The following is a 27,796-nucleotide window of genomic DNA, read 5'->3' as shown; positions in this document are numbered from 1 at the left end:
ATTCCAAGAGCCAGAACTTTTGTCTTTTTCCGTCAACATAGCCACATGAGGTATAGTTTTCATTGGTACCATTTTGGGGTAAATGGGACTTAACTGTCGCCCCATCCCTATGTCAAACCACTTAAATCTCGCAGTCGCTATTGATTTAGGCATTTATGGGGTTAAAAGGACAGGATCTGAGTGATCTCCAATCCCAGTGAGAGCCTGGCTATTAGCCACAGTCGGGCAGATTCTGTGCCCGCGCGATCACCATCACATACATGCACGTCCGGATGCGAGAAGGGGACCCTTCCTGTTGCGTACATGAAAATGCGGGAATGGGTTAAAGGGGTAATCCGTCTATTACCAATTATCACCTGATAAAGACTATCAATGTTAATGGCCAGAATACCCCTTTAAAACTGGAACTATAGGCAGAAAATGTAAGATCCCGCATGTCTTCATTACCTTCTGGCCGTTTTTCCTTTGGTCACCTGGAAACCATGACCAAGCTGCTGTTGATAGATCTGTTATATTGTTATCCTCTTGGGATCCTCCATTATGAGCCAGAAGAGAACGGACCCTACCCGTCCATGCTTTATATAGCTGGTTATTAATTTCCACTGCAGCGACCAGTCTCCCCTGGGGACAATATTTTATCGATGTGGGTGTAAAGGAGCAAGACCTGGCTTCTTTTTAAGAAACGGTTACCTTGGTGAGACAACCCCTTTAACTGCCAAGGACGTAAGGAATACATCAGAACTTGAAACGCCTGACGTCACTAGAAAATATGGCGTAGAGCTTGGTTTAAAGCCCAAAAACGTAACTTTCCATTGATACAATATTCTTGGTGTTCTATTCGGGGGGCATCACTTGTATGAAGTTAGGAGCGGCATGAAAAGTTACTTCCTGGTTTAGTGTCTGAACGAGAGAGGGGGGGGAGGGAGGAGAAGCTGCAAGTGAGAGCAGGAAGAAAGACCGCACATGTCCTGCCTATCCCCAGATTTGGGGTCTATTCATACGTTACGGTTTTTGCAGCGATATCGCAATATATCACCGCGACATGTAATTAGACCCTTTCAATGGATCAGGTTCTGAAGTTTAATCAAAATATAATTTATTCAATAATTTAGCAGTTTAGGAATCATCTATAGAAAGTCATTCACAGTGCTAAAATTCCAGCATGTCTTTACAGGTGCTGCCCTTTGTAGCACTGAAGCATTAAAGAGCCATTAAGAGTTTCTCAGTGTGTGGAAATCCTCACTTGGACGGATGAGGACGTGGCGGTCTCCCAGGGGCCACACTACCGTTCCTCCGCCGTCTCCCGTTCACTTCCTCATCAGAAAGGCGTACCGGCTCTTGTTGCATTTATTGGCATAGTGTCCTCGGTCGCCGCACTGCATTGCCCAAAACAAGCACGGATTAGGGATAAAGAAGAAATCGGGGGCGGGTGACACCATGTGTGCAACTGCACAGGGGCCCCACTATGTAGGCGAGCCCACTGCTACCTTCTGTCTAGGAGATCGTATGTAAGAGACTGAGCCAACACATTTCATGGTTTCCAATTATTGTTAGAGACATCAGGGGGGCTATATGACCAGCTATTGCAGGGCTAGGGGCCCATATACTGTTCTTGCATAGGGGCCCTTGGCTGTCTGTGTCCGCCTCTGGTAGCGTATCCATAGGGCTTCATTCAAATGCCAAAACAGTGTCCTTTTGGCCACTTTCGGGCCGCTATAGACTTTTTTGCCGTGTAGTAGACTACGCTTTTCTATGCAGATGCAACACGCACGGTATAAGTTTCCTTAATATGGGAACCTATGGGCAACGTATGCCTATACGGTGGCATACGTCAGCAATACTCCCATTTGCATTAAAGGGTAACCAGACTTTAAAAAAAAAAAAAAAAAAACATTTGACATGTCAGAAGTTTTGATCAGTGGGGGTCTGAGCACTGAGACCCCCACCAATTGCTAAAACGAAGTGGCAGAAGCGCTCGGGTAAGCCCTGTTCCACTTTTTTTGTGATCGACTTTCCTCGGATAGCAGAGCAAGCAATGTACGGACTCAGACTTTCTACACCGCCCGAGAAAAACTGATGAGAAACAAATCGGCACAGGGCTGACCCAAGCACTTCTGCCGCTTTGTTTTAGAGATTGGTGGTGGTCTCAGTGTTAGGACCCCCACTGATCAAAACTTCTGACATGTCAAACGATTTTTAAAAGTTTAGTCACTCTTTAATTCCCTCACATAGCTAGAGATGTAACCTGAAGCTCCTGGATAATCCGGGTGTTACTGCTACCTGTGCCCACCTATAGCTATGCCCCCCCCCCCCCCACGTAGTTATAAACTCTCATAGAAGTCCAATTACTAGAGGAAACTACACAAATGCCCTTCCAAAAACCTCAGAAGGTACATACATGAGTTAGAGATACTGGGAGCCAAGTAGATGTGTCTGTTGTCAGTTACTAGTACGCTTACTTTGAAACATGTGACTTGTTCCAGGGGTCTCAGACCCCCACACGCGTTTTCTTGCATCTTTCTAAAGCGTTCATGCATCATGGTGAAAACGGTCAAGTGTGAGAGATGGGGCAGCTCCATAATCAGGGCCGGGTGCTTTGACATGGGCTCAGGATCGCAGGGAAGTGAGGGGGCTGGGAGCCTCTGAGGTGCAGCAGCATTCTGTAAGAAGAAGCAGGGTCACATTAATGCCATGTCCACCTTGAGGGTATGTTCACACGTAGTCAACAAAAACGTCTGAAAATCCAGAGCTGTTTTCAAGGGAAAACAGACCCTGCTTTTCAGACGTTTTTTTACCAACTCGCATTTTTCGCGGCGTTTTTTACGTCCGTTTTTGGAGCTGTTTTCATTGGAGTCTATGAGAAAACAGCTCCAAAAACGTCCAAAGAAGTGTCCTGCACTTCTTTTGACGAGGCTGTATTTTTACGCGTCGTCGTTTGACAGCTGTCAAACGACGACGCGTAAATAACAGGTCGTCTGCACAGTACGTCGGCAAACCCATTCAAATGAATGGGCAGATGTTTGCCGACGTATTGTAGCCCTATTTTCAGACGTAAAACGAGGCATAATACGCCTCGTATACGTCTGAAATTTGGCCGTGTGAACATACCCTGAACGTTATTTTAAACTTTACAAGTCTTCTATTTAAAAATGTGCAAAACTTTGTAAATACATTACGGGTCCGGAGTTACATCCTGTATTATACTCCAGAGCTGCACTCACTATTCTGCTGGTGGAGTCACTGTGTACATACATTACATTACTTATCCTGTACTGATCCTGAGTTACATCCTGTATTATACTCCAGAGCTGCACTCCCTATTCTGCTGGTGGAGTCACTGTGTGCATACATTACATTACTTATCCTGTACTGATCCTGGGTTATATCCTGTATTATACTCCAGATCTGCGCTCACTATTCTGCAGGTGGAGTCACTGTGTACATACATTACATTACTTATCCTGTACTGATCCTGAGTTACATCCTGTATTATACTCCAGAGCTGCACTCACTATTCTGCTGGTGGAGTAACTGTGTACATACATTACATTACTTATCCTGTACTGATCCTGAGTTACATCCTGTATTATACTCCAGAGCTGCACTCACTATTCTGCTGGTACATAATTTACATTATTTATACTGTACTGATCCTGAATGAGAGGCACACAGAAAGACCGTATAGTCCAATACATTTCCATGATCTCTATATTACAACACTGATCCGTAATACTGTCGTGAGCATGAGACCCAGTACCGATCATTTAGTCCTGACCCTGAGCGAACCTTACACAGTACTGACCTTTATGTAGTCTGGACTGCAGAGGACCAAGTCTACCTTAGGGCTGGAAAACATGAGATTATTGTTACTAGGAAACCCAGAAAAAAAAGTGTCCGACAGCAGAATATACTGTACGCACATGGTCACCGGGGTTTGCATTGGACTGTATGTAAAGCGGAGAACTTACTGGACATATTTACATCTAGGACCTTCTGGACAGAAGCCAACCAGGTAGTTTGTACACATCACTCTGCGGGTGTGTCTGTGTTTGCACGCTGGACCTGGTCAGGCGTATAAAAAAATATAAAATGTAAAAAAAAAAAAAAAACATAGGTAAAATATTTTAAAGAAACCTTATAATTAAGCCCCTGCACTGTATCAGTTTTGGGTGGAGTGTTCCTTTAAGGGTCTTAAAGGGATAGGGCAGTGGTTCCCAACCGGGGTGCCGCAAGAACAGTCTCCGCCATTGACGTTGTAGCAGACGTCTGTTACGAGTACCGCCCACCGCTTCCCACTAGAAGCCTGACGGAGGGAGATAAGCAATTAACTCTGGGCAGGGTAAGTATTTTTTTTCTTTAGTTTGTTAGCAATTGTGTGAGAAATGGAGCCACAGGAATGCTGGGAGTTGTAGTGCTCTCATAGCTCCTCCCTATAATGTCCTGATATCCCATAATAAGAGCTTGGACATGCTGGAAGTTGTAGTTCTCTCCGCTAAACAATTTTTGGTAGGGGTGCCTCGAGCCTGAAGAGGTTGGGAAACTCTGGGATAGGGTATAGACAAATACAGAAGGTTGTCTGTTCTATTCTCTTGTAACAAGTATCCAATGACTAATCCCTTGGTCTCTACAACAAGCGATTATTCCCCACCCATTGAACAATGTATCTATAACTTGCTACAAAAGTCACGGCAAACAACTAAAGCAACACAAATCTGTCCGTAATTCTCAGGCGAAAGCGAGGGCGTTAATGGGCGACTCCGGATCGGGCACAGTAATGTTTTTCTATCGTTCTTCCCGGCTACTCCACCTATTGATGACAATCCAGGAGTAGCCTCTCATATGACAGACATGACCCCCAGGATATTTCTGAATACCTGACGATCTATAGAACAGACATCTAGAAGGGTTAAGAAAAAAAAAAGGGCTCAGTGCACCCCCAAATGCTAGATTATGGGCGGCACCTACAAGTTACTTATTTTGCACTGAGCAGGTCTAATACTCTCGACACATGCAAAGCTGCATTCAAAAAAAATTATTGTTTTTTTTCCTCCTAAGATAGAGGCAGCCACGCATGGAGCAATTATCTGAATTTAAAGGGGTATTCCCACCTCACACATTTATATACACACACACACACGCCTGTTAATGCGTGATAGGTGCAGGTCCCAGCTCTGGGACTCACAACTATATCAAGACCAGACCCCTGGCGTTTCACCAGAGTGGTCAGCGGACCCCCTCTCGATATAGTTGTGATTTCCAGAGCTGGAACCTGCGTTTATCAGACATTTATACCATAAATGTGTGAGGTGGGAGTACCCCTTTAAATTCCCATTCAATATAATGCAAACATTGAAGAAGTGGCCAAGATGTAATAACACCCATGATTGTGTATATAGCTTTAACTCTCAGCATGAGCGAACAGCCCTCCCCCATGCCAGTTTAGCATCTGTACAGCACGGTCTACTCTGTTGCATTGCATTATGGGAGATAGTATTTACACTAGAAACTGTAGAACAGATGTTGAAACAAATGCAGGGATTACAGGATCTCAGACCCATTAGGGGTGTGTCTGTCAGCACTGTGACTGATGGCGGAATTTTGAATGCAGCTTTGTATGTGAATTGTGTATAAATAGGATTCAATTCAAGATTAGGACATGGCAAATAAAGCAAAGTATTTGCAAAGTTACTTAACATTATAGGTGACATACAGAAGTGTTTTCACATTGGCACGGTTGTTGCAACTCTAGGATTAATATTAAAAAAACTTTACCATGTTTGCAAAATCCTCGGTCGTACCATGGACAATCCTTAATCTTAGATGCTGGGTCTATGTGCAGGAAGGGACAGTCCTTGTTGTTGCATTCACCTAAGTGACAAATCAGCACAAAGTCACGAGTAAATACATTTTTATGAATTTGTGTTATTACACACTCCACCACTAGAGGGCAGCAGAGAATAAGCTGCATTATGTAAAGGTTTGTTCAGATGTGACAGTTTTTTGCTGCGGATTTCACACGTAAATCTGCCTGTGTTACATGTGAATCTCGTCGCGGATTGTGCTGAATTGAAAAGGGGGAAATCCAGGGTTTTTCCGCAGCAATTCCACCATGTCTGAACATACCTCAACTTCCATTCACTTTACGTGTGCAGGTTGACCACTATTAATGATTAGATCGTATTCAATCTCGGTAAAACCCCTTGTGGGAAAATCCCCATTTCTTTTAGGTTTCCTTTTATGTAATATGTTACTTTAAAGGGGTTGTTCAGTTTAGAAAATCCATTTTCATACACCATATTAGGTAGACAGGAGTTAACAGAGAGGGGGATCAGTTATAAAGAGCGTCTCTAACTCTGGAGGACCTGTCCTGTCCTGCATTACACAGACATTCCATTAATATGAATGGATGTTGTGTAATGCTTAGTTTCCCCTGTGGTGGCGCTGCATGGAAATTTAATACTTAATGCCAGGTTTCCCTACAGATTACAGCTGATCGCTGGGGGTCCCAGCAGCGGGACACTGTGTGATCAGCTTGTCCAGACCCTTCCAACAAGTAGGAATTGTCCGAAACGGAGTACCCCTTTAAGTGATTTTGACTTCCGTTTGGACACACAGGAAGTAAAGTCCCACATTATGGGGTCAATTCTCCAGCTAATCTAGCATGGGATTATTTCTGTTAGGGTATGTTCACACGGCCTATTTACGGACGTAAATCGGGCGTTTTTGCCCCGAATTACGCCCGAAAATAGCGCCTCAATAGCGCTGACAAACATCTGCCCATTGAAAGCAATGGGCAGACGTTTGTCTGTTCACACGAGGCGTATATTTACGCGCCGCTGTCAAATGACGGCGCGTAAATTGACGCCCGCGTAGAAGAAGTGACCTGTCACTTCTTTGGCCGTAATTGGAGCCGCTATTCATTGACTCCAATGAATAGCAGCGCTAATTACGGCCGTAATTGACGCGGCGTTCAAGCGCCTGCACATGCCGGTACGGCTGAAATTACGGGGATGTTTTCAGGCTGAAACATCCCCATAATTTCAGCCGTTACGGACCCCCGCCGTGTGAACATACCCTAACATGTCTGTTTAACACAATTGCCGGACTAATGGAATTGTACAGTGCTGAAACACGGTAAAGTCCATTATATACATTATAGAAAGTTAAAGAGGACCTGACACCTCTCCTCACATGTCTGTTTTACTAAATACTTCTATTCCTCATTAAATAACAATTCTGGAACATATTTTCTTATTACTCTCTGTTGTGCCATTCCTTTGTTATTCCTCCTTGAAATTTATGAATAAATTGACAACTGGGTGTTACCATTTCCCTTGTCGAAGGGGCGTGTCCCTACAGTCCCACTGTCAGCACTGATTGGACAGTATCAGTCTGTGTAGGGACACACCCCCAACTGGTAACACCTAGGTGTCAATTTATTCATAAATTCTAAGGAGGAATAACAGAGGAACGGCACAACATAGAGCTCTAAGAAATTATTATTTCATGGGGGAATACAATTATGTACTAAAACAGGCATGCCAGCAGAGGTGGCAGCTCCTCTATAAGTCTAATATATCAATCCTACGGGCAACACTTCTATTTCTTGTCTGTACATAGTGTTTTTATACACGCTGTGGAAACCCCTGTGGCGTGAGCCTCATATCCAGGTGTGTTTTCCTATCACAGATACATTATGGAAGACTTTCACAACCAGTCACGCGGAAGAGAAGGCAAAGAGAACGGGGAAACCGCCTATAATGCATTAGAATATTCTTGTATTGCAACGTATAATACCTGTCAATGTATCACCTGCCGATCAGGTTCACAGACATAACAGGCGCCTTAGAGGGAGCCCCTACATCTAAAACCACTTAAGTGACTTGGTCAATATTAACCGCAGTATCTAAAGTGTTAAATAGCCGGGATTGGAGTCATCTCTAACCCCGCTTCTTGCAGCGAGCGATCAGCTCTATATTAGAGCCAACGCCCACTGTTGGCATGGGCGCATCCCCGTGCCATACATGTGTGGCACTTTATGGCGGCTATTCAGTGTGGTGTAGGAACAGGTTAAAGTGAACATCTCGTCAAGACAACCCCTTTTTGGATTGAAGCTTGCCAGTCGATCAGTTGATTGCCACGAATCTGGCTTCACAAATAGCCTGTGGGGCCCTCTGCTGGAAAAATGTAGTATTACATCCTGGGTATTTAAATAAATAGCTGGCCATATAATACATGGATAAATAGTTCCACTAGGACGAAGGCCGCTCAATGTCTATGCTCTGGCATATGGAGGGGCTATCGAGTCCATTTGCCCTAATAGGAAATTGGAAATAGGTTGTCTATATGAGGAAACCCTAAAATAAAATTTTTACCTAATTTGCAGACCATTTCTAAGCAACGCAGGGCATGCTGGAACATGTAGTGCACCACACCACAATTGAAGACTGAATTCATGCAAAAAACAAGCACACGTCTCATTCTGACACATAGACCCGGCATCTTCCCTCACCATATTTGGAATAGAAGTAACACTCGGGCATGCGATCCATGTCATACTCATGGAGAAACTCGCAGTGGTCGCCTTTCTTGCACAAACCCCTCAGCCAGTGCTTGCAGACGACAGTCTTCTCCCCAGTCACGTGACGGAAGGGGCACATGGGGCCTATGATCAAATTCAACATAGATCAGGACACATGGGCAACAGGAAAACCAGAAGCATCACAGAGTAGTAAACCAAGTACATGACCGGAGACTAAAACTTATTGTAACTGCAACGTGTGAACCTAGCCTTAGGTACGTTTTTTTACAATGCCAATCTGGTGCGTTTTTATGCCGAAATTACCATAAAATTGTGTCAAATCACAGCGGTTCCTACAAAACTGCACCAAATAAAAACCCGCACTAAAACAGCAGCATGACAACCCTGCTTTAGGGTTTATTTAGACATGGCGCGGTTATGACCACATCCAAAAATATAATACATTTTAACGACAGATTGGTGCGTTTTTAGATGCAGTTCCTTATTTTACCACCGCTGCATCGAAAAACCAAGTCATGCGTTTTTCGTCTGAATTCACCCTAAGGGTATGTTCACACGATGAGAGGCATTTACGTGTGAAAAGACAGACTGTTTGCAGCTGCCTCGTTTCACACGTAAATGCTCCTCGTAATTTACGAGGCCTCTGAGACGCTCGTAAATCTTGAGCTGTGCTTCATTGAGTTCAATGAAGAACAGCTCAAATTACGTGGCAAAGAAGTGCCCTGCACTTCTTTGCCGAGGCAGTCCATTGACGCATCGTCGTTTGACAGCTGTCAAACGACGACGCGTAAATTACAGGTCGTCGGCACAGTACGTCGGCAAACCCATTCAAATGAATGGGCAGATGTTTGCCGACGTATTGCAGCCCTATTTTCAGGCGTAAAACGAGGCATAATACGCCTCATTTACGCCTGAAAATAGGTCGTGTGAACCCAGCCTTAGGCTCTGTGCACACTACATTTTGGCCCTATGTTTAGCGTGTATGTCTACGTTGAACGTAGGCCAAAAACGTGATGTGCATGTAGCCTTCGGCTGGGATCTCACATCGTGGTTTAAATGTTCTTGGTTGCCGCGAATCGCGGCAAAACCTCGCCATATTGTGGAAAATAAGGCGCTGCGAGAACCCAGCCTTACGCTTCCTGCTTCTAAACACATCTGTTCACTTGCTGTTTAATATATATACTCCCCCCCCCCTTGTCAGGCGCCATTGTAACCAGATTTTTAAGGTTGTTCACTTCACCTGTCAGTGGTTTTAATGTTACGGCTGAACGGTGTATGTCTATCTAGAAAGGTTTAATACTCCAGTCACATCCAGAGCTGCATTTATCTGTTAGCACCCATTAGCACAGTACTAACAGACACTCCTAAAAGCATAGCTTAGCTTTTAGTAAAAAGTTGCAAATTTTAGCACAAATATAGCATGCGCCAAAATTTGCAGCTCGTCACCAGAAAAAGGCCATAAAGCTTTTGATATATTCCCCTCTACATTTTCCACAATGTATAACAGTAGAGGACAAGTGAAGTCCAGCAGTTTTAGAGTTAGTTGGAAGTCATCAGAATTTGCAGTGCAGCTTTGGATGTGAATGGAGTATAAAACAACAGGGATTAATGAGGTATGTACTTCTACTGGAGGTGTATGCACCTTATACATCCAATGACTTACCTTTCCTGCATATTCCTTTTATGAAGAAGTCACACACAGCTGCTCCGGATTCTGCACAATACATAGAAAAGGGAGTGAGCCGAGCGATCCCTTACATGAGGACTCAAAGCGGTTCCCACAAGACACTAACCATGGAACAGCGCCACATATGTCCATGGGTTGTGTCTGGTATTGCAGCTCAGCTCCATTGATGCTAAGCTGTAATACCAGACACAACCTACGGACAGGCGTGGCACGGTTTCTGGAAGAGCCCAACCACGTTTTCAGATGCAAAAAACAGCCTTTTGGCAAAGGTTTAACCATTAAAGTGTACGAACGAGTCGCCGTATGCACGAGTGTCCGTTGGGTTGTACCTTTTTTCTGAAGGTAGAAATTGTAGTAGTAGACTACGCTCTTTTTGACGCAATCTTTGCAGAGTCACAGCAAAAACTGCGATATGACTACGCTGTCTGAATACACCCTAACCAGCAGTCGTTAGAGCATTACCCTCCAAATATCCTTCACCGCATAGTGAAGGAATCAGCGGCACTTTAAAGCTGAATTCACAAGAGAGACGAAAATGCTGCGAATTTTCCATACGGAAAATCCACAGCGAATTTGCGGTCCCCGCCATGTGGGTGAGATTGGAACTAATCTCCTCCACACGCTGCTGAATATTTTCCAGACGGAAATCAGATTACGCTCATTCGGTTCTGGATGTTCACTGCGTATTTCACTCTTTTCAATGTAGAAGGGGTGAAATACGCAGCAAATTACGCACATAAAACGTGCACATTTTGGAAAAATCCGCAGCATTTCCGTCCCATGTGAATCCAGCCTAAGGCCCCCCCCCCCCCCCCATACACGATACAGAATGTTCTGCGACTAAAAAACAGTCCCATTCATCGAAAAATACGCAGCGAAACCACAATAAATTTGCAGGAAAAAAAACTCACCTGAAGGTGCGTTTTTCTGTGCGATTTTTACGTTTTGCTGCGTAAATCACTACGTTTTCATGCTGCAGGTTTTACGGTGTGTTTCTCCAGAACTGAGAAAATAGAATTTGCAAGCGGAATCGCGAGATAAATTGACATGCTGCAGTTCCAAGAATATGCACCGCGGGTCAATTTACATGCGGGAAGATACTGCAGCGTGTACGTGAGATTCCCTGGAAGCTCATTGCCTATTCTTGTACTGTATTACGCTACGGTTTTGCCGCATGTAATACACATTGTGTGCATTGACCCCAAGCGCAAGGTCTCACGTAGCGGCGTCTGCATTCCCAGGCAAAACCCTGCCCACATACTGTGGCCAACGGCCGCACGATTTTGCCACGCGGCCTTTGTCTATACTAGTAGTACGGTGTGGACCAGATGCGGACACTGCTATGTAGGATCGCACCCTAATGCCCCATGCATATGACCGCACAATTTGTCCGTAATTATGGTCCACAATTACAGACCAATTCACATTGGCTACGGACACATCCCAAATATTTGCAGGAAGGTGTATGGGAGCACGGGCCGAAAATGCGGGTGGCTGTCCGCAGCCGTCCGTGCCCGTATTCGCGAACCGTGATTATGGGCACGGCTGTGTGCGTGAGGCCTTATAAACGGGTTCGCTTTATAAAACGGTCTACTCACACATCGCGGTCAGATCACATTTTTTGCCCTAATTTCAGCAAAATTTTTGCAAAACCAGAGCGCTTTGGCGTCGCCCGTTTTGAAAACAATGGTCCGGTATTACAAATATTGCTCCAAAAACGAGTCATGAAAATACACCTTCAAGGCTTATTCAGACGAACGTGATATACGTCCGTGCAACGTGCGTGATTTTCATGCGCCTCACACGGACCTATATTAGTCTATGGGGCCGTGCAGAGAGTCAGTGATTTTTACGCAGCGGGCGTCCGCTGCGTAAAACTCACGACATGTCCTATATTTATGCGTTTTTCGCGCACTTCCATGGGACGCGCGTGATTCGCGCAACAGCAGTGAAAAGTATGAATGAAAACAGAAAAGCACCACATGCTTTTCTGTTTATAAACATCCAGAGTGTCATGATGGCGGCTGTGCGAAAATCACGCTTCCTCGCATCATATGGTGATGACACATGCAGATGTTAAGTGCCTTTTGTGAACGCAAAACGCCACGTTTTTTGCGTGCGTGCTCGTGTGAATCCAGCCTCACACTGAGTTTTTTGACGAGTTGACAAAACGCGCCAAAAAAGGCCGAAAATGCCTCCCATTGATTTCAATGGGAGGCGAAGGCGTTTTTTTCCCGCGAGCGGAAAAACCGGCTTGCAGGATTTAGAAGGGACATGCCCTATCTTCAGGCGTCTACGCCTCTGACCTCCCATTGACATCAATGGGAGGCAGAGAAAGCATATTTTGCTGCGTTTTATGCCCGCGGCGCTCAATGGCCGTGGGTGAAAAACGCCGTGCAGGCAGAGGAAAATCTGCCTCAAAATTCCAAACAGAATTTTGAGGCAGATTTTCCCCCTGCAAAAAACTCAGTGTGAACCCAGCCTTATTATAATTCTGAGCACTGCGTTAAATTAACCCCTTGTAAATATTCCCTAGATCTGAACACTATTAATAATGCATCTCATTATGATCCGAGACTTCCCCTCCATACATCCTAATACATATTTCATTAACATCCTGCATTACATGCGCAGACATGGACTATACGGGATGCTGTATACCATACTTACTGTCCATGCCTTGGAAGGGCAGGATCTGCGACCCCCGCTGACCTTCAACATCCTTTTCGAGCTCAAAACCGAATTTTTCCAAACCCGCTACTAACTCCTGCATTACTGCGGCTCGCTGACCACAGGGAAGGCTGGCGATGCAAATATAATAGTCTCCTCCTAAAACGAACATAAAAATCACGTATCCAAAAAAACAAAAATACGTCGCCACCAAAAACATTCTCGTTAAAATGAAATTGGTTGCTATGGGTAACTCCATGGCTTCTAGTATCATAGTGTTACTCATAATATATAATAGCAATTTGTGTCAAATTACTTATTTAGCGCCAACATAGTCCATGGCGCTGTACGCAGATCAGTACAATAATAAAGGTGCGTCACGGACCGTCCATACCTCTCATCAACCTTCATGCCTGGAGTAGTGTGGAGTAAAACCCTGTTTACTAGCTTCCAGGCCTGATGCTCCATGACTAATAGCCACCTGTGACCACACATGTGCGGCCATTGATTAACTAGCCTGCTTCCTGGGGGGGATTTTAATTTTGGGTTTCTCTGTGGTGTCTTTCCCAAAAACAAGAGGGTACATTTTTTAATTTGCATTGATGGACTCAAAGTCGAGGCAGGAGAAGAGCAACATCTACGTTCTACAACCATGGTTCAGGAATGCAACTTGTGGCCTATAAGGAGCAAAATCATCATTCCTCATTGAGGTACGAGGTACTTTGGTGCCTCAGAAAGATTACAGCTTTGGAATTGAATGATGAACTATAAGATGATGCTACCTGAACTTTAGCAAGATGCCCAAAGCTGCTGTATTCAACAACAAACAGTCCGACCAAAGCTGGCACCATGAGGCGACGAAGGCGTTTATGACCTTGGCACCTGCCCGCCATCCATTCAAGGTAAGCTGAAATTACTTATTATGGGGTACACTACAATAGTTCTTCATGATCTATTATCATTCCACCGTGCTGCCCAAAATTCATATTGACGGTCCTGATTTTTGGATCTGAGTACGTTTTGCTGAAAGGGGGTCCCGGTAAACTGTACAGTTTAGCTACGTCATAGCTTTTCGGGTTAAAGGTCTATGATTTAGACAACCCGATCCCATAATTGTGGGTCAACCAATACAGTAAATCTCACTTAACTCTCCTATCCAATCCCAGTCTTTGGGAACAGCTATGTTTGAACCCATTTTTTGGCCTCATGCACATGGCCATATTCTGGATCTGTATTACAGGGATCCCCAAATATGGCCTCCATGTGTTTCAATCGAGGCATGCTAATTCGGCAATGTTTTTAATGTAAATTCTTCATTGCCTCAAACCATGTCCTCCCCTATAAGCATTGTTTTCGGTGGTTATGGTGGGACACGGCGCTATATATATCTATCTCAGCCAATAGTGGGCAGTATTGGGGGTACCTTGCTGGCTCCTGGGGTTTCATTATCGGTTTTCCTGGGAATGTACCTGTCAATCGCTGGCCACAATGGGTAACATGTCTCTGTTGTGGTCAGCAATGGTACCATGGATACATGACGCCAGATGGCACATCATTGCGCTACAATGAAAACAGGAAGTGTGAGGGACCCTGCTAATGTTTTCAGGTATGTTCACACTGGTCGGATATGCTGCAGATAATTCCGCAGCAAATCCGACCCAGATAGAATTCTGTCCGAAATTCCGCACCAAATCTTGTTTTATTTTTGTCATACTGGTCTCCCCGTAGCGACGTGTCTCTGCTCTGCCGGCTGGCCTCAGTGCTGGAAACGTCATCCGAGGAGGTAGGGCAGCACTGAGACCAGCTGGAGGAGCAGTGTGGCATCGCTATGGGAGTGCCAGGAGAGGCAAGCATAAAAATATATTTTAAACTGGAAATAGGGCCCCTCTTTATTTTCCTACTTCCGATTTTTGCTGTGAATTAGCAGCTTTTCCCTGTCAAAAATCTGAACAGTTGGTATTTGTTGCAGATATTTACTTACCCATTAAAGTCAATGGGGGAAAATTTGCAACAAATACGCAACCATTTACGTCAATTTACGCTGCGGATTAAGAACCGCGGGTTAATTTCTGCACTGAAATTTTCCTCAAAATGTGCATAGGAATTTGTTAATACGCTGTGGACTTTCCGCCTGCAAATCTAAACGGAAAATCCACCGCAATTATGCTACGTGTGCAGGGGGCCTAATGGTGTAGTCGCAGTCGTATTAAGTTTTTTGACAAAATGTCTGCTTTTTGAAAATTGGGGTAAAAACCACAATATGACTGCGACATATGAATGCAGCCTTAGGTGGGTCACTTCACACGTCATATTCCATTTTTGACATTTTTTTTTTTGGCGAAACTTGCATTTTGCCACAATTTTTAAAAAAAATGTTGTAAAAACATTATTCGATCACACTGTGCGAATATACCCAACACAAGCCGCAATCTTGAGACGTAAGTACATGTTCTAATCACATACAATAGGCCTCATATATAAGAGCTGCCTCAGAGCTGAATTGGCTTTGTTGCCCTTAGCAACCAATCAGAATCCTTGTTTAATTTTTCCAGTGCAGGTTAGAGAAAAGAAGCTGTTCTCTGATTGGTTGGTATGGGCAACATGGCCTCTTGCTGTCTGAGGTAGTTCTCCTACAGGAGGTCCTCTGCCTGTTGTATATGGCCGCACATAGGAAGAGCAGTGGGAGACATTTCTGAAGACCAGAGCAAAGGTAAAATGGTTGTTGTTGCCGATAGTAACACCGTGTTGGAGATTTACCAGACAAAGTGCACCAGAATTGTATAGCAAATTGCTTCATAAAAATGGAGTACATGGCGTGTGGTAAATGTGTTACTGAGGCGTATTTATTTATTTTTTAAGTGTTTTTTTTTTTTGTGTCAATAGCCTTGTAAAACGCTTCAAGAAGTGACATGACACTTCTTTTTTTTTTTTTATACTTTTTACGTGACTTTTTTTTAAAATTCCGCAGCGTTAAAATACGTTCGTATTTGCCATTGGTATCAAAGAGAATCGATTTGCAGGCGTATTTGAAGTCTATTTCAAAGCGTGATAGGAGGGTTTTGCGCTACGAAATACACCAGAAAATAAGCTGTGTGAACATGGTCTAAGGAGCGCAGCGCTGCGCACAGGTTTTACCTCATGCCATGCCCATTTGTATAGGCCACGCTCCCAACCTGCAGCATTTGTATCACAAGCCGTGCAACTGACCCCCTACATCACCCCAAAAGGCCTAGACCCCTGACCAGAGCCCCCCCCCAAACTAATACAGACCCTCTAAACTATCACAGACCCCTCGTTTCTGCAGCTCGTAGTCCTCTAAACTTCCGAGTGCCGCAGCAGACAATGTCCTCACCCCGGCCCCAGCTTGCCTGCTCTCTAGGGAGGTCTCCCCTTTTTACAAGAGTCTCCCTGACATTACAGTAGAGTTGCTTTTTTTTCTTTTTTTTTTTTTTTAGTAATTGTGATGGCACAAGAAAGAGGAAAGTGTCTAACAAGTCTAGTGAGTTGCACCAAATACATTATACTATGTTGCACCATTTTACTATATTTAGCTACATTTTTATGCCCTTTTCCTTGCCTTTCTCAAATATGTTTGCCTTTTGCGCTTTTTTATATAATGTGTGTGTGTGTGTGTGTGTGTATGTATATATATACACACAAACACATATATAATGACAATCATTGCTCCGTGTGAAAGGTTGATCGGCGCTCGTTTACACGGCCCACGTCCGGCCATGTAATAGGACCCATTGACCTGTGAACATTGCATAATATTTAGCTATAGGTCTGAGCAGCAAGCGAGCACCCTTCTACAGGCCTATGATAAAATCTTTTATCTAGATAGTATGCCTGATCTTAATTCAGATCACAGGCTGCGGGTCACCCTCCTCCTACATCACATGGCCCTGGTGGCAGACAAAGGGCTAGTGTTTCACTGAAGTAGAGTGGATGTTCCGGGCTGGCATGTGACAGGAGCCGTGCTCACATCTGTCCCTCTGTATTTTGTCAGGACACTTTGTACCAAACCCAGTAAGAGTCGCACAATGATTTTTCTTATTTTTTCCACTTTTGGTTAAAGGGATTTTCTAGTGACTGACTTTTAAAACCCGTCGATCATATCATATATAATTGTTGGGGGTCTGATTGCTGGGACAACCGCCAAAGGAGGAGATCCTGTTCTTGATAGAGATGTCGGAGCACGTACATGTTTTGTTCTGTACTTAAAACGGATAGTTCAGTTTGGTAAAAAAAATTCTATGTACACCTTTAGGGACTTCAGGGTTAATAAAGTCGTCTGTTCAGGATCTTCATCTCTTGACCAGAGTGGAGAGTCATTACAAAGAGAGTCTCTCGCTCTGGAGGACCTGTCCTGTATTAGGCTGGGTTCACACACTATTTACAGACGTAATTCGGGCGTTTTAGCCCACGTCAAAGAAGTGCCTGTCACTTCTTCAGACGTAAATGGAGCCGTTTTCCATGGACTCCTTGGAAAAACCGCTCCAATTACGTCCGTAATGGACGCAGCGAAAGACACCTGCACGTGCCATTACGCCTGAAATTACGGTGCTGTTTTCTCCTGAAAACAGCACCGTAATTTCAGCTGTAACGGACGCTGCCGTGTGAACATACCCTTACACCGACAACCCATTTATGTGAATGGACACCTTGTAATGTTTAATTTCTCCTGTGGTGGCGCTGTAAGGAAATTGAACACTTGCTTCCAGGTTTCTCCACAGATTATAGCTGATTGTTATGGGTCTCGACAGGGGGACACTTTTTGATCAGCTTATTGTCAAGAGACCCTTCTAACAAGTAGAACCCCATAGTGGAGCACCCCTTTAAGTGATGGACATCATGAAAACTGTTTCTACAAAAGCACTCTAGAGAGCTGACGTGGACACTTCTAGCTCGTTGTAGGAGTGCGTTCCTCTTAGTTTATGAAGCCGATTAGACCCAGAGTCATGACTATAGGAATAACATACGTAAAATAGAGAAATAGTCTGATGGCTCGGAGGAGAACATTGTGGCCACTAACCTAATAATGGTTCCGCAAGGCCAAAGTAAATCAATTTGGCCCAGTTAAACTAAATTTGGCAGGTGATGGGTGCCTTGTTAACCACATTATTCTCTCGAAGTAACTAGAAAAGCCAAAATAGGTCTACGCAGGTGGAGGGCCCTGGGCAGGGCCGCCATCAGGGCAGTACTAGGGGTACTGCTGTCAGGGGTCCGGACCAAATCAAACTAAGGATGGGGCCCACCAGCCTTTCTGCCTCTGGGCTGCAGAAGTTTCCGATGCCCACCCCCCTGCTCGTAAAGTTATGCTATCTGCAGAGCCTCCCGCCCACTCGTCCACCCGACCCTATTCTTCTACTGACCTCCTAAGGCTGAGTTCACACTGAGTTTTTTGCAGGCAGAAAATTCTGCCTCAAAATTCTGTTTCTTCTGACACAGTAAGTAACGTGTCTGAAAGTGCTGAATAAGGGCTACTCCACACGTGGCATAAATACTGCGGATTTTGGCATAACTAGAAAATTATTGATCGATCTGGACTGGACATGGTGGTCTTAGGTCAACCCTGTGAACACCTCCTTTAAAACACTCCACACTGCTGTCAGTATGGCATGGGGGCAATAAGTTTTTAGTGTTAACGTGGAATTAAAACATTTACTTTAAACTCAAGTCTTTGACATGTCAGAAGAACGGTAGGGTCTTAGTGCTGAGACCCCTGCCAATCGCTAGAACAAAGAGCCAGTACTGTCCCTTCAGCTCCTCTTGGCTTCTGACATGTCTCTGTGACCGTGCTCAACCTGTGGCTCTCTCAGGATATGTTCACACGCTTAGCAAAAAACGTCTGAAAATACGGAAGGGAAAATGGCTCCTGATTTTCAGATGTTTTTTTAAGCAACTCGCGTTTTTCGCAGCGTTTTTTACGGCTGTTTTTGGAGCTGTTTTTCTATAGAGTCAATTAAACACGTCTCCAAAAAACGGCTCAAGAAGTGACATGCACTTCTTTTTGCGGGCATTTTTTACGTGGCCATTTTTCAAAACGGCTGTGTAAAAAAACCGCCCCGTCTGTACAGAACGCCGTTTTTCCCATTGAATCCAATGAACAGATGTTTGGAGGCGTTCTGCTTCCAATTTTACGGCCCGAAAAACAGCCGAAAATAAGCCATGTGAACATACCCCAACTGTGAAACTACAACTCCCAGCCTGTGATGTGCTGGGAGTTGTTATTTTTTGACAGCAGGAGAGCCACAGCTTGAAGACCATTTTTCTATGACGTGTCAGAAGATAGAATATGCGGTGTTGGTTTCATCTCCTGGAGAGCATATGAATGATACTTACCAAAAAAAAAATCATGATTTCGGGGATTGTCTCCATCCTTTTTGTTGCTGGTTGTTATCTCCATTTTAACTCTGCTGAGCGTAATTGTCTTTTTCCATTGAGCTGGTCGTCTCATAATATTTCCATGATAAGAAAGATCATAGTGCTGGCAGTGATACGTTGTGGGTTGTCATGTTGTTTTGCTTTAAAATAAGTCTATAAATATTTTTTTTTTTATACAAATTAAGTTGGCTTCTTACCTGGTTTATAATGATGCCAAGGGGGACATGAATATTTATTATGCATTAGTTGAATCATGTTCAGAATTGCAGGCCTGCTCACAGTTTTATAGTTGTGAGTAGGTGTACTTCTGTTTTGTGTCGGAGCCACTACGTTATACGCTATCTAGCCAAAATCACACCTACATGAACTTGTTGGACATCAAATATCAAATTTTTGCCCATTTAGCCAGGAGAGCATTTGAGAGGTCAGACACTGATGTTGGAAGAAGTCTGGATGACAATCTCCGTTTTAGTTCGTACAAAAGGTGTTGGATGGGGATGAGGTCAGGGCTCTGTGCAGTCACTCGAGTTCCTCCACACCAAACTCCTTACTCTGTCTATATGAACATGCCATCATGCTGGGACAGAAAAGGGCCGAACCCCAAACTGTTACCACAAAGTTGGAAGGTGCCATTCTCGTCACGTTATTGCCCTATGTTTACTGTGTATGAAGGGAAATCACCCAACGTACATGACAATATTTATAGGACTCCATTATCCTGACGGAGACTAAAAGATTGTCTGCGTCTGTATAACTTTTTTTGAAGGCTATAATAGCGTAGTAGACAATGCTATTCCATCCTGAGGAATCCCACGAAAAAACTAATACCACGCGGCAGCCGTCACCGGTATACATAAAATGTATATCCTGGAGAGCTTCCCCCAGGGTCGGAGTCCCTGGGCAGAGCATCCGGTAGCGCTCATCCCTGGGATTCCTTCCCTGGGTAAGCCTCTGACATCACTGTCCATACGTGGACAGTGACATCAGGGGCTCCCTCCATTTGTGGAATCCCTAGCCAAGGCAAGGCCGACGCTCTGGCCGAGGATTCCAGCATTTCAAAGCTCCTAACATCACTGTCTCCCTCCTGGAGTGGAATCCCCAGCAAGAGCATTGCCAAATCTTTGGCTGGGAACTCCAGCTTTGCAAAACGACTGACGTGTCAGAGCATATATGTACCGTGACATCGGGATTTTTCCAGGGCCAGTAACCCCGGCCATTGCGTTACCGGTACTGTGACTGGGTACTCTGACTTTGCAAAGCTTTAGACGTCACTGTCCATATGTGGACAGTGACGTCCGGAGCGGTGCTGGAATCCCCAAGCAGAGCGCTAGTAGATCCTCTGTCCTGGGACTGCGGCCCTGGGAAAGTTCCTGACGTCACTGTCCATATATGGACAGTGACTTCAGGAGTTTTCCCAGGGCCAGTCTCTGGGCGATGTATGCCATACAGTGGGATACGTTTTGGTCTTTCATTGGAGGTATATGTATGTATATACATTCGACAGTAGGTCAAAACCTGATGTGAATGGGGCCTAAAATATCAAATATATGCTGTAGCATTAACATTTCCCTAAACTGGAAATAAGGAGCCAAACCCTGAAAGTAGACCCAGATCATTAGCCCTCCTCCACCAAATGTTAGTCGGCACTATGCATTCTGGTAGGCAGCGTTCATCACCCCAGAGATGGGTTACTTTGAAAATGACTAGCGTGCTGACCCCACCTATCCCTGCTGCCTCCCACACTCCTCATTGAGTGGCAGCAAGCACTGTGCACAGGCTTATGTGCACAGTGAATGAGGAGGTGGAAAGAATCCATGTTTTTTTTTTTTTTTGTTCACTGTTTTGTTTCAGGACCATCTGAATTTATTTTGTAAACTTGTTTGACATGGGGTTGTGTAATCTGGAGATACATCTTGCTCTGGAGATTTATGTAATTAAAGCTTAATCATTGTATAAGGAAGTTCTGTAGCTGTATAATAGACTCTGCTGGCTGTCAGTGAATACAAACATTCTTGTTACCATCCAAAGGCTGAAAGCCCACCATGAACTAACATTGCTCATAGCTGAGATGCTACAATTGTATCCAATCTAGACGATCCTGGACTCTAGACTGATACATTTTAGCTACGCTAATACATTGTGGTGCATCAAAAGGGACCTAGATAAACATAGTACTACCACTTTATACATCTCTAGTAAGATCAAACGTGGAATATTTTGTATATTTTTGGCACCAGTGCGCAAAAAAGACATAGTAAAGCTTGAGCGGGTTCAAAGGCAGGCAGCTAAAGTATTAAATTGAATGGGTGGACTACAGTACCCAGAAAGATGATGAAAAAAATAAATTAGGGTTATTTAGTATAGAAAAAAAGACAGCTGAGGGGTGATCTAATAAGGGTCAGTTTACACGTTGCGTAAATACTTTAGTTTTTCCGCAACGGCGTTTTGTTTCGGAAAATCCGCATCAAATACAGTAGCAGCAAAGTGGATGAGATCAAACAAATCTCATCCACACGCTGCGTAAATACTGGGTGTAAAAAGTTTTATTCCGCAGCATGTCAATTGTTTTTATATAAATGCAGCTTATTTGTTGCAGGATTTCCCCATTGAATACAATGGGGAGGTAAATCCGCAGAAAATAGCAGTTGTTGCGATTTTTTTTTTTTTGTTGCGTCAGGTTTGCAGCGATCCCGCTGCAAAGAAAACAACTCCGAAAACAAAAAATATATTATCCTTACCTAAGAGTCTGTGTTTTTTATCCTCCTGAGATGACACTTCATACCATGTGACCGCCGCTGCAGCGGTTTCCTGGGATGGAACGTCATCCCAGAAGGCCGGCCTGCTAGAAGGCCAGCTGGTGCTGCAGTTTTCCGCAGCTGACAATCCCGGGCGAAAAACTGCACCACAGTCTGGTGCAGTTTTTCGCCCAAAATTCCCTGCGGCACACAGGAATGATACGCTGAGTGCTTTTATACAGCGTATCCGTCCCATGTGAACGCAGCCTTACTATGTATAAATAAATCAAAGTTCAATGCAGAGATCTGTCATGATCTTTTATTTTTTTTACCCAGGACTGTGACTAATATAAGGGGGAATCCTCTATGTCTAGAGGAAAGAAGGTGTCTACGCTGGCATATAGGGGGATTCTTTACAGGAAGAGTAGTGAGATGTTGAAAGTTGTCGAAGTGAATTCAGTGAAAGAGTTGAAGAGGGGCCTGGATGTCTTTCTTGGGTATAATAATATTACAGGTCGGGCTCTGTTCACATCTGCGCACCGATTTCCGTTATTCTGTCCCATCAGAGGAACAGAATAACTTAAAAAATAGAAGCGTCTGATCCGTTGCATGACCGAAAACAACAGCGCCCAAAGGCAACCATTGACTTTAAGGGGTTCCATCGGGTTTCCATCATGTTTGCCACCAAAATAACGATGCATGCTACGCTATTCTGTCCGGCAAACACGACGGAATCTGAGACAGAGACTCCTAACAGCCTCTGACGCAGATGTGAACAGAGCCTTATGTTTACTACATTATGGGAGATTGGTCGTTGATCTAGAGATTTATTCTGATTGCCATATTGGAGTTGAGAAGTAATTTTTCCCTAAATGAGAAAAATCGCTTTTAGCCTCGAGGGGTTTTGCCTTCTTTTGGGTCAACGCTACAGAATAATAGTATGAACTGTATGGACCTAAATCTTTTTTTCGACCTTGCAAACTATAATACATTGTAGCAGACTACAGAACATAAGTGGTTTAGTTCACAGACGATTGTCTAGATTAAATATAATTGTAGCAAACCCTCAGTTGTAAGTAGTGTTGGGTTTTGGAAAGAAGAAAACCTCCTATAAAGCATGATCCAATACAAACAAGATACGCTTTCATACAACACCCAACATGCGGTGTCCTAAAGAAATCGTTCTATCTATGAATAGTTTTATATGACATTGTCAGGCAGCCTCTCCCTAGCAACCAGTCTTTACACAAATTCTTAGCTCCAGGCTAAATTGGCCCTGAACTGAGGGCAGAGAATTGGCAAGGAGACTTGGTAAGCTTAAGCCCAACATTTTCTCTCTTTTACTTTCATATTCATACAATTTTTTGTAAAAATAAATTTAGAAGGACCTATTTAAAAAAGTTTTGACTAACAAAAATAACTCGTAAATAGGGGGACTAGAAGATGTTTTCAGGAAATGTGGCAACCCTGTGGTAAAACGGATCAGGAAATCTATTTACATGAAGAAATCAACCAGGGTGATCTTGGGAATTTCTTTTCGCCTTCAAAACTAATTTGCACATCACATTTACAGTAAATATCCAATGATTTCCTATTAATAGCAACTGAGATTTTTGTGTATGGCGTTTTGTTGTCTGCCTCACCCAACCTGGCCATACGCTCGGGCCCACTGGGTGGAGAACCTGTGGTTTCTGGGTAAACGTGCTCTACATTTGCCATGCGAAGTGTGGGGTTGACAGGGTGCCCACTGTGACTTTGTTGCTCATAAATGTCTGTATGGGCCACATTTGTGCAGGTTGGCATGATATTCTGGATGATTACCTCTCGCTTGCTAACAATTCTGTAATTTCGGATAGGAGAAGCCGGTTTACACATCCCATAGATAAAGAGGGGTTCGGGATAGCCGGAGCTACGCCAACTCTTCTCCCAGGCCCCATAGTAGCTACCTGGGCTTCCTCTATGATACGTAAGACCTTGATTGGAGCTTTGTGGTGCCCATCGCCAAAGATCTGAATACGAAACAGGAAAGGTCGGCGACAGTAACCGTAGTTTAATGAACCATGACCAGTTTCTCTAAACTACTACTGGTCTAAATGTGCGGTCGTCGACCTTCCGATTTCATATTCATGTGTTGGAGTGGGTGAGACGGAGGAAGGCCACCAGGCGACAAGCAACAGTGCTGCATACCTTAACTTGGGCTGAGCTGCAGTACCAGACGCAGCCACATGGATGGTGCGTTGTCAACTACTCCAGCAAGCCACTGACCCTTCGCACTGTTCATAAGTGGGGATCCAAAAAACCTTAATCGTATCCTTACAGATTTCTTATTCAGTGGATAAGTATTTTTTTTATCACCGTGCCTTTGGACAAAGCTCCGGTTTTATATACTTTTTACTGCCTGCTCAGTAATACACTTTGGTAAGAGGAGTGAGGGAAAGGAAGTGACAAGTGTATAAGCGTTGCAGAATGTCTCTTGCAATAGAACTAACTGGGCACGTGTTCTTTGCTTGAAGCGATAATGAACACGTGTGACTAATAGGTCTTGTTCATACGAGCACTTACTAGAGAGGAGCCGAATCCTGCTCACAGTCACAGAGCAGCCCAATTATTCCTACATTGCATTAGCTTCTATTGTCACAACATCTGTTATTATTAACTAGGACCTGTCACCTGTCCTGACATGTCTATTTTAGTAAATCATTGTATTACCCATGAAAAAAAAATATTCTGAATCAAGTTTTCTTATAACTAAAAATGTGCCGTGCCATTCCTCTGTTACTCCTCCTAGAAATTTATGAATGAATTGACCACTGGGTCAAAGGGGCGTGTCCGTAAACAGTCTCACTCTCTGCACTGATTGGACAGTGTCAGTCTCTTTGGGGACATACCCCCAACTGGTAACACCCAGTTGTCAATTTCTTCATACATTTGTAGGAGCAATAACAGAGGAACGGCATAAAGGACACACATCCGGAGAGCAGATGGGTCCTTTATAACTGACGTGCTGTATCTGGGATCCAATTTGGGTTGAGTTCTCCTTCAAAAACGAACTCTCAAAATCGATTGGGTTGGGCACAATATCCTCGCCCCCTTCGTCACACTCACAGGGGCCCAGGATAGTGGGGTTCTTGCATTGTGAGGGTCTAGTCACACATTGCAGTTACATCATGTTTTGTTTTTGTTTTTTTGCTGCGATTTTCGCAAAAAAACGCCAAATGATTGTTACATGTGTATAGACCCTAAAGTCGGTTATTTATTCCAGTCTTTGAACAAATGTGTGTCCAGACTCACGAACCCCCCCACAGATGCTAAATTCTATCATGTCACAACATAGTTAAATGGGAGGGGGTGACACTATTATAATGTACATGGTATATAGGGAATACTTAGGAGCAAGGCAAGCACAGGAGAATGCATAGTGTTGTTTTTATTTTACTCCAAGCACCATAAATAGTAACAATACAAAAAAATGCCTTCTCATACACAAGAAGTTTTTAGGGATATAAGTTCCTCTAAAGATTAGTATCAATTCCCACAGGAAAAAAGTAATCTCTGCTGATAAAGGAGATGTTCCAATTGTACACTTTACTGGCAGCGTAACGGTTAATCTAGGACTAAAGCCGCACAGAATCCTGCGGCCGGTGACCATCATATTGTCAATAAAGTTCTAGCGTTTGGCAATATAATGTTCTTGGTGCCTCTTGGTCGTCAATGAGTAGCGTTTCTTAAATCTAATTTTCCCACTGCTGTAAACCACAATAATGTCTGATTGTCAGTGATCGTGGGCACCATACGTAGCTGCTCATAAATCCATGTTAGTTTAACGTCCGGAAACCAGTTAATTAGGAAAATTTTATTCCAGAATTTATTTTACAGGCACAACAGCTGTCTAAGACCTTTAGTCTTATTCTAGGATCTGTAATGGGACCAGAAAATACCCATTTCACAGGTTTTAGGGTTCCACTTACAAGGCAACAAAGCAGAGGAGATTTGGGTGGTGCCACAAGACACAAATCCAGCAAAGTTGGGCTGGTGGGTATGTGGAGACCTGAACAACATAGGCAGTAAATGATTAGGATTTGTAGTGATATTTCTTGCTTGGCCTGAAATTGTACGGTTCCCCCTCTGTGTCCATCCGAACATGACTTGTAGTGTTTGACGTAATGGTACCTCGTTCGAGAGCAACAACTCCATCATCGGATCCACGTGGTCTACCCTTGGTCTGACGTTGTTGTTGGAGTGCTTTGTTGCTATGAATTGCCTTGTATAGCTTACATCCTCCATTCATGGGTAGCATATATAGAGTGTATAGGTTAAAAAGTCACTGCCAGAATAACCCTGTGGTACCAAGCTCAAATCAAAATGGGGACGGGCAACTCCACTCTATGCATGGTTTACATCTCAGCCGATAAAGTAGACACTATGTCCTCCTACACCCTTATTTCATCCTCCCCTTCCTCTTCATCCATAAATGAAAAGTCCCTTCCTCGCCTTGGTTTCTGCTTTGGAAGGCCAGAAGAAGCTCTGGAACCTGAGTGGGACTCTTTGGTGGGCTGACTCTTGTGGTTTCTGGTAGATGTTGAAAGACCATGATCACGGGCTTGAGTGGGTGGAATTGCTGGAGAAGAACATGTCTGCCTGGTTGGTATAGAACTTTGGTTATAGGTTGTCCTGTTTCCATCCAACTCATCAATGCTACGATCGAGGTCCTGCTCCCACTGACTATTGTCCATGACGCTTAGTATATCTCCTAACATGGAAGGGCCCAGGTCAATATGAAACGACATGATGGATTCTGCATGTTTCATGCCGTAGCTACTTTTTGGGGCCGTGTCAGGCAGGTCTGTTAGTTCTCCAAATTCTTTCTCTGCTAGGCTAGTATCTGAAATGGGTACTGGGCTGGGCACTGGACTTCGTGCAGAGGCCCCATTTATGTGTTGCTGCTCTTCCGGCATCTTCTTCACTGGACTGGATGAGAGGCTCTTGGGCATCTTTTTGCTCAATGAGCCCCTTTCTGATTCCTTTTCAGTCAGCTGTGGCAATGAGACCGCATTCTTAACAAAAAGGGCTGAGTCCCTGAGGGACCCCAACATGTCTCTCCGATCACTTCTAGTTACTGAGAGGGAACGTTTGCTGCTTCGGAAGTGTCGGGATAACAGGCCTGGTTTGGAGATCGATTCTTCTGGTTCTGGCTGCTCTTCTTTGCTCAGAAATGACGTATCTCCAAAAGTGTCTCCGGACCGTCCTATGTGCATGGTATGACGGAAGTCCCCAAGAGGTGCACTAATCATTTCTGCAGTGAGGTCTGCCCGTGAGCGTCTCTTGGATGCATTTGGGTTGGCGACCAACTGCTTCAGAATCGGCATCTTGGCTATTTAAACAATCCAATCTATGAGAAGAACCCTTTGTTTGCCTCACAAATCTCTGAGCAGTTGAGTTGAGAGTATAAGGAGTGTCCTCGGGAATCTTTTACGAGGCGTTCCCAGGAAACCAATGAATTGAAGATGTAGTGACGAGTTTACTGTGAATCACGACAATCCAGTAGATCCTGAGAAGACAAAAGAGGAAATAAAATGTAAGGTACTGATGTAATCTCACAAGGGGATAGCAAGATCTTCAAACAAGTAGATAAATATTCATGATCTCCACATCAAACGTTTTGTAAATTATTTTTCCATCTGTCAGAGTATTCATTGCAATATGTCTGCCTGTTACAGTGGAGAGGGCGGAGGAGGGGAAGCAGATGTAAAATGGAAACCGCTATTCACTGGAAGT

General features: G+C 44.1%; 2 protein-coding genes and 1 long non-coding RNA gene across 4 annotated transcripts in view; 1 reads left to right on the top strand and 2 right to left on the bottom strand.

Annotated features, from left to right (window-relative positions):
- Positions 1-1,115: 1,115 nt before the first annotated feature.
- On the bottom strand, positions 1,116-13,052 carry LOC142665381 (cleavage and polyadenylation specificity factor subunit 4-like). The gene is made up of 8 exons (XM_075845043.1): positions 12,900-13,052; positions 10,206-10,256; positions 8,513-8,665; positions 5,773-5,868; positions 3,969-4,062; positions 3,803-3,845; positions 2,460-2,660; positions 1,116-1,376 (listed from the first exon to the last, which is right to left on the bottom strand). The coding sequence occupies exons 1-8, from the start codon at positions 13,000-13,002 to the stop codon at positions 1,308-1,310; spliced, it is 810 nt and encodes a 269-aa protein (XP_075701158.1). The 5' UTR covers positions 13,003-13,052; the 3' UTR covers positions 1,116-1,307.
- Positions 13,053-15,506: 2,454 nt separating this feature from the next.
- The window catches only part of LOC142665777 (uncharacterized), a 179,946-nt gene continuing 167,656 nt past the window's right edge, over positions 15,507-27,796 (top strand). The window contains exon 1 of the long non-coding RNA XR_012851568.1: positions 15,507-15,609. This is a non-coding gene — a long non-coding RNA (uncharacterized LOC142665777). The remainder of the gene's footprint in view (positions 15,610-27,796) is intronic.
- Positions 25,415-27,796, bottom strand: part of CDC42EP4 (CDC42 effector protein 4) — a 32,655-nt gene continuing 30,273 nt past the window's right edge. For both annotated transcript variants that reach the window (XM_075846682.1, XM_075846681.1), the window contains exon 2: positions 25,415-27,569. In XM_075846682.1, coding sequence (XP_075702797.1) covers positions 26,452-27,387 — 936 coding nt within the window. In that variant the 5' untranslated portion in view covers positions 27,388-27,569 and the 3' untranslated portion in view covers positions 25,415-26,451. The remainder of the gene's footprint in view (positions 27,570-27,796) is intronic.

Source organism: Rhinoderma darwinii, chromosome 13, assembly GCF_050947455.1.
Source record: "Rhinoderma darwinii isolate aRhiDar2 chromosome 13, aRhiDar2.hap1, whole genome shotgun sequence".
Lineage (NCBI taxonomy): Eukaryota > Metazoa > Chordata > Amphibia > Anura > Rhinodermatidae > Rhinoderma > Rhinoderma darwinii.
Note: the sequence above shows the minus strand (reverse complement) of the source record. Positions and strands in the feature narration are given on the sequence as shown.

Excerpts from the sequence above, each read along its gene's own strand:
- LOC142665381 (XM_075845043.1), bottom strand. The coding sequence starts at position 13,002 with ATGCAGGAGTTAGTAGCGGGTTTGGAAAAATTCGGTTTTGAGCTCGAA. Across the intron at positions 10,257-12,899 it reads GCCCTTCCAAGGCATGGACA|AATCCGGAGCAGCTGTGTGT; the intron begins GTAAGTATGGTA and ends TGTATTGTGCAG. Across the intron at positions 5,869-8,512 it reads TTACTTCTATTCCAAATATG|GTGAATGCAACAACAAGGAC; the intron begins GTGAGGGAAGAT and ends TTTGTCACTTAG.